The 7,500-nt window shown below is 37.9% G+C and overlaps 1 protein-coding gene across 1 annotated transcript in view; it reads right to left on the bottom strand.

The window, feature by feature from the left end:
- Positions 1-6,887, bottom strand: part of Setd3 (SET domain containing 3) — a 7,899-nt gene extending 1,012 nt beyond the window's left edge. Inside the window, exons 1-10 of the mRNA XM_086551683.1 lie at positions 6,697-6,887; positions 4,383-4,498; positions 4,030-4,134; positions 3,385-3,461; positions 2,953-3,094; positions 2,403-2,594; positions 1,377-1,500; positions 578-689; positions 244-385; positions 1-56 (exon numbers count right to left, since the gene is read on the bottom strand). The exon at positions 1-56 is cut by the window's left edge and continues 130 nt beyond it. Of these exons, the coding sequence (XP_086407809.1) occupies positions 1-56; positions 244-385; positions 578-689; positions 1,377-1,500; positions 2,403-2,594; positions 2,953-3,094; positions 3,385-3,461; positions 4,030-4,134; positions 4,383-4,494 (1,062 nt within the window). The 5' untranslated portion in view covers positions 4,495-4,498; positions 6,697-6,887. The remainder of the gene's footprint in view (positions 57-243; positions 386-577; positions 690-1,376; positions 1,501-2,402; positions 2,595-2,952; positions 3,095-3,384; positions 3,462-4,029; positions 4,135-4,382; positions 4,499-6,696) is intronic.
- Positions 6,888-7,500: the final 613 nt, after the last annotated feature.

Genomic DNA, 7,500 nt, shown 5'->3' with positions numbered 1-7,500 from the left:
GAGTGGGTCGTTCTTACTCACTCCCAGCTTGATAGCCAGGCTGTCGTTTTCATTGCCTGGATGGAGGAGAGGGAGGAGTGAGGATGGATGCAAATCCTAGTTATTTTTGTATATCATACCAGTAATAATATAATGCAGTTAAATATTTCATGTATCATTTAGCAAGAAAAAGTATGTTCTGTCCTATCCTCATTTACACATGCACAGAAGGAAGGGAATGGGGCCATTATAACAAATACATACCTATTTCAACAAAACCATTGTGCAGGAAGAGCTCCACATTATGACGTTTCCCATAATAAATTGTAAACTGGTCTCCCTTTTTGAAGTCCTTCTGCGCTAAACACACGCAGCAATTTTTCTCTTCATCATAATCTGTAGAATACTGGAACACAGAACATAAGTAAAAATACAGTGTTGAAAAAGAGCAACTTTCAAACAGAAAAAAAACACCTCAAAGCCTCTATTCAAAACAACTCTTACTATAATCCACTCTACTCATTCAGGAAAATTAATTATTGTGAAAATAAAGCAAACCAACTGGCTATTCAGACAACAAGGACAACACTGTACTTACAATTCCCTGTTCATGATTGCACATGTCCCATGCAGGGATGAGGGCCAGCTGGCCACTTGCCCCTTTCGTTGGGACCCTGTTCTGGCGTGTCATGATTGTGGAAACTGCCCATCTGGAAGAGTGAGAGAGGAGCATTAGGGTGTGTGACAAAACACTTTGTTCAGGTGAAGGTTTATTGTGAAAATAACAAGTTTTGAAACTAGCCTATACACTCAGATCTATCATTAATATTTCAGCTTTCAAAGTGCACCACACATTCAAGTTTCATACAGCAAAAAAGACTGCTTATTCAAAAGAGTACATTAACCCATTAGCAGTGGATGGCATAATTTGCTGCAAAGGCAGAGTTGGTCGTAGACGCAGATGGCACCGTGCCAGACTATGTAAACCAGCCATCCAACTGCATAAATATTTAATCAAACCTGTGGTTAACTCCTACCAATTGTTTACAGAAACAGAACACAGCTTACTTAAGAGTTTATATATAGTCTTGGGAATAAACAGAGGATCATGTTAATTAAGTACACAAAAACTGTAGGATTTAAAAATATAAGGTTTCCTATACAAGAAACTCATAGATGCAGTATGAAGCATTAACCAACACTAATCATAGGGTTTACTTATGTTAAGACAGCTTTTTACAAAATGAAACTTGTCATTTCCAGATTATTATCCAGTAACCACATCTATTATCTAAAAATCGACAATGTCATTCACTCTAATCATTTCCTTTTTAAACCAAAATTACATGCATACAATCATTCCATCCTACCTCAACTGAGATGGGAATGACACTCACCTGTAAGCATCAAAGGTGAAGTAATCCTTGATTGGCCAACTTCTCGCTTCTGGTAACGAGTGGAGTATTCGGTAGAAGTAGGAGTACTGGCGGGCAATGTTCCGGAACTGTCTCACTGCTTCCTCTGCAAAAGGTTTATTTTGGGGGGGATAAGGAAAAATAATTTTCTTGCTAAATGACTGTTTCTTTATGATGATATTTTTTTTTTACTTATTGAAAGAGAAATACCAAAATGATAAAAAAAATAATAATAAATAAAAAAGTGCATGCAAACTAAACAAAAATTTACATAAGGAGAGAGGACAAGAGGACTAGAAATGAAAGAAAAGGCACATAAAAAAAAAAAAAGGCGAAAGAGCACACGAGAACTTCAGAAATGATAGGAAAGCACATGAGAATTTTGAAAAACTAGGACAAATAAGGGATCTTATGAAATACTAGGATGAGCATGTCAATCTTAGAAATAACAGTAAGCACTACAGAAATGATACATAACTATGAGAACTTTAGAAATGTGTGTGTGTGTGTGTGTGTGTGTGTGTGTGTGTGTGTGTGTGTGTGTGTGTGTGTGTGTGTGTGTGTGTGTGTGTGTGTGTGTGTGTGTGTGTGTGTGTGTGTGTGTGTGTGTGTGTGTGTGTGTATGTATGTGTATGTGTGTGTGTGTGTGTGTATGCATAAATATATATATATATATATATATATATATATATATATAAACAAATTTGTAAATACAAATAAATATATATATACATACATACATACATACATATATATACATTTTATATATATATATATATATATATATATATATATATATATATATATATATATATATATATATATATATATATATACATATAAATACACTTTTGTGTACTATTGACAGTTCACAGATTAATCAAATGAAGACATCAAATTAACCTACCAAACAAATCTACAATAAACCCAAGGATACCATTGCCACTTCCCACAACCAAAACAAAAGGAATGTATCAAATAGCTCTAATGACCCCCATCGGCACCCACCTAGTGCTGGCGAGCCCTTTAGGCCGAGGATCTCTTCCTGAGAGAAGTACAATGTGGTTGAATACGAAGGTGGCAGGATGCGCAGGTACGGCTGCCAGGGTGACTGTGGGTTCACAAACTCCCCGAGTACGTGTAGTGCTAAGGAAACATTTCCCATGTGTTGCAGAATGGGGTCGCGCTCTATCAGGGGACCTGTGGACACATTCATATATATAAACACTACATAAAGATCCACTCACTTCTTAACCCTTTCCCGACGGGGCACGTGCTACACGAAAACCCCTATGCCGGGCCATTGCAATATTGCAATGGAAACGTCACACTGGCATGACGCCCCGGCATCGGGAATTTAGCTGTGTCACACCGTCGTCATAGGGTTAGGATGCAGTACACATCAGTATCAAGCTTATATCCTGAGAATAATAATCATACAAACTGAACTCTTATGAAGCCAATAACACTAAAATACCAATAATGCATCTTGACCTTTCAAATTCTATCAAAGTCATCCACTGTCATCCAACATGACAGTGGAAACCCTCCCACTCACCAAGATAGGACTTCCTTGCGGTGTCCTCTGTCATCATGGCTTCCAGAGGCACATTGATCACCTCAACCCCTTGCTGAAGGTCCTCATTGGTCCTCAGCCCAAAGCCCTGCATGCCAAAATCACCGATCTCCACTCCGTTGACCTGGTTTTGGTGGAGATAATGAAATGAAAGATAAAGTACATGGAGCTTTTCAAAATCAAATCAGATGGAGGGAGGGACAGGGGATAAGGAGAAAAAGAAAATAGGAGAGTAAAAGAGATAGAGTGAAAGGGAGAAAGAGAAAGAGAAGAGAGAAAGAGACAGAATGAAAGAGAGGAAGAGAGAGAGAGAGAAGTAGAATAATACCTTCAAAGTATACAGCAAGATACAAAACTTGTTCTTATGAATTCACATTATTCTGTCAGACATAAAAATCCCAAGCTTATACTCACCTTCACACCTTTCTCCTTGAGCCATGACATGAAGGCCGGTATTTGTTCTTGGCGAGAGTATGACGGAAGCAGGACATCTGTGAAGGAGAAAAGAAAATGGAAAAATAAAAGAAAACAAAAATGTGACCATATCAATATTGGAGAAGAGGTAGGAATTTCACAGAAAAAATAACAAAACACAGTAGTCCTCAAAGACAAGTGATTGAATACCAGACTTGATTCCGTTATTCAACTGAACTTTGCACTAAAGGAGTGAATTTTTTGAGATGTGACGAACATCTCAAGTTTTAGTACATGTGCAAGTCTATGGACGTTAAAATAGGCTTAATGAAAGAAAGAAAAAAAAGGAAATACATTAAAAAATAGAAAAAAGAAGAAGGAAAAAAAAAAAGTAATATGTAAAAAATATGCAAGCAAAGTATAAGAAAATAAAAACTCAGATAAAAGTAAAATGCAAGCAAAATTTTTATAAAATCAAAGGAATATATAAACAAAATCTAAACAAATTATAAGTCAAATATAAAAAAGTGCGAGCAAGATACAAGTAAGATACAGGCAAAATATAAATAAAATGTAAGCAGAATAATAGTGAAATTAATTAGAGAAATAAATGAACATGCAAGCACAGTACAAGCAAATGCCAACCTTTCTCCAAATTCTGTATATTTTGAACTAGTTGGAAGATTTCTGTGTATTCGGCCCAATCCTGAGCTGCATTCGGTGCTGTTGCCGAAGGTACTTTGGTGCATCCTGGGGGGTGAGAGGGATCAATCATTAAATCTATCGAACACGAAAGTCCATCACTAAACCTAGTCAGCAATGATATATAATACAATCAAGACAGTAGATCTAACAATGAAGATGCATAAGGCAATCAAATTGATTTGACAAATTATGATCTAAAAGATTTATATCGGAAATTATAACAAGTACAAACATGACAAGATACATTCTGACTTAAGTGAAGCCTTTACACTCCACCAGCGCAATCCACTCACGTTTGAACACCTCGTCTACTAAGGCACTCAGCTCCGTTCTGGTCTGGGGTAAAAGTTTCACGGGGCCTGTAACTTTGCCGCCTGACTTTTTGGCGTTGCGTTTTTTACCCATTGCTCTGGAAAGGAGAAGTATTATTAACATGTGTATGAGAGAGAGAGAGCAAGAGAGAGAGAGAGAGAGAGAGAGAGAGAGAGAGAGAGAGAGAGAGAGAGAGAGAGAGAGAGAGAGAGAGAGAGAGAGAGAGAGAGAGAGAGAGAGAGAGAGAGAAAATAATAATGAATGTATATATATATTCATATATATGTATATGTATATATACATCTACGCATGTATATATACATATATGCATGTATATATATTTACGTATATGTGTGTATATATATACATATATATATAATATATATATATATATATTATATATATATATATATATATATATATATATATATATACATACATAATAATTACATTAAATAAATACATAAATAATAAATAAATAATACATATACATACTTATTACATACATAATATATATATACATATATATATATATATATATTATATATATATATATATATATATATATATATATATATATATATATATATACCAACAATAATATAAATTGCCAGCTTTCATATGTTCATACTTTTCCTCACTGATTTATGGAGAAATAAAATGAATGACATATCCAACATGCATTTATACATTTCCATATACAAATTTTCTTTTTCTTTACACAAATATTAATGTGATTCTGAAAGCCCTGCATAATTCTGATATCTTTTCTAAATTCTAATATTCAATTTGCTTTTATATTCTATTTTTCAGTTTCAGTTTTTACTTTGTTTTTCAAGAGTAAAATATAATCAATACCAATTTATCTAATTATCATGTACTATAATTAAACCTTTTAGTTTAAATAATTCACAATCAAATGATTTTTATTAATCTTGAAAAAGTGAAAAAAGTTGAAAAGTCAAAAAGTCAAGTTGCAAAACGTCTCTATTCACAAACGTCTTTTCCTACAATAGATTCATATCATATTCTTCAATGCGTGCACCTGAATGGAAGAAATGGAAATAATTTTATTTTTTTTCTTTCAACAACAACAATATTTTACGCAGAGGTAAATGCAGGACCAATAATAATGGGCCTGAAACGTAAAGAAACAGCCACGTATATTTTTAAAATTCTCCTACATCTGGTAGCACTAGGATATGAAAAATAAATCTATATTAACTTACAATAGACAATTGCTTAGTTATAAAAAAAAAAGAAAAAAAAAAATCAAAATCAATGTAAGAGTTGCAAAGAACACATAAAATAATATTAAAAGGTATAAACATAATTTGAAAAGTAAAGGAAAACTCAAAATCATATATCAAAGTATGTTGTTCTTAAGCGACACTATTTGGCCTCCGCGCTTTGCACTCTTGCGATGGACCTCAACTTTTCACCAAACATGTTCTAACGAGATGCAGGCTCTTAGACCCTCCCTTTATGGCAATTTATCTTCAATTACGAAACCAGACCAAGCAGACCAAGCCCTTTTTTTAATACTATTTTGATGTTGGAGGCATGTTGGTCTTTGCCAGAATCTGAAGCAATGAGGCCATAGCAATCCTTAATATATAATTAACAAACAGTGTGAGAAAATGTATCATCAGCACTAAGAACACATCCGCACTTCTGACAGCGGCTGATTGACATATGCCACAGGCCAACGACACCCTCCGCACCTGTCAACATTCCAGAAAAGGAGATCGTACTTCCTTACACGTATTTTTACAAAGATACGGCTAATACACCTCCCTTACGAGACATCGCCAAATAGAGTAGCAATCCGAGCTATATCTCGCAGGAATGTATACGGTGGAGGTTTGTTGGCCTTTGCCAGAGTACAAAGTCCAGAGGAAAGACACGGCAATCGCAATCGCTTGACGTTGGACTCCGGATTATGGACTTCCCAACACCTACAGTTTCCAGCAGACTTAAAAGAACACATTCAATACCAATAAAAATATAAGAAAAATTCAAAACACTCACTCAAATCTCTTTCACACGAATTCAAAACGAATTCCACACACACTGGACTCCACCAATTCAAAATACTCACATTTCCCTAAACCTCCCAAAACAGACCTAAAAACACGAACAAAAATAACAAAGAAGAGACAAAAGAACCAAACCATTTGTCAATACACAGTACCAACAAACTATAGTCTCCATTAATAAAATATAAGACCCGGCACTTCAAAACACGAGAGAAAAAAAAAACAAAATTCATACAAAAACCCTCTTTACACTCACCAAATTTCAAAAACTCCGGCTATAAAAAAAAATAATAAATATATACCGACGAATCTCTCTTCTTCTCACCCGCAACGCCAAACCACAAAAATAATTAAATATATAAATAGAAGACGGAAGGGAAGAGAGGAGAGAATAGAGGAGAGGAGAGAGCAACTTCCCTCTCTTGTCAACACACGCGGCTTCCTCAGGACTATTTTGGGTCAAACAGCTGATTCCAACCACGGCGGAGGGGGGCGGGGACTGGGGGGCGGGGACTGGGGGGCGGGGACGGGGGGATGGGAGGATGGGGGTTAGGGGGAGAGGGGGGATGGGGGAAGGGAGGATGGGGGATGGGGGGGGGGGGGGGTTGGAGGATGGGGGTTGGGGGGATGGGAGGATGGGGGGTGGGGGGGTGGGCGGATGGGGGGATGGGGGATGGGGGGTGGGGGGATGGGGGATGGGGGGGGACGGGAGAGGGGAACAGGCCTGCTAGGTGAGGGAGGAGGAGGAGGGGGGGGGCAGTGGTGTGGGGGGAGCAGTGGGGTGGGAAGGACTGCTAGGAGGGGGAGGAGGGGGGGTTGGGAGGACCAGGTAGGAGGGGGAAGAGGGGGTGGGAGTGACTGCTAGGAGTGGGAGGAGGGGGGGAGGGCCAGGAAGGAGGGGGAGGAGGGGGGTGGGGATGGGAGGGGTACGAGGGGGGGTGGAGGGACTGCTAGGAGAGGGAGGAGGGGGGGAGGGCCAGGAAGGAGGGGTAGGAGGGGGGTGGAGGGGAATGAGCCTGCTAGGAGGGGGAGGGTAGGGAAAAGGGCCTACCAGGAATAG

This window comes from Penaeus japonicus, unplaced genomic scaffold (genome assembly GCF_977035675.1).
Source record: "Penaeus japonicus unplaced genomic scaffold, GWHDUDI00000001_assembly GWHDUDI00000025, whole genome shotgun sequence".
Taxonomy (NCBI): Eukaryota; Metazoa; Arthropoda; class Malacostraca; order Decapoda; family Penaeidae; genus Penaeus; species Penaeus japonicus.
This window is presented reverse-complemented; position numbering and strand designations above follow the sequence as displayed.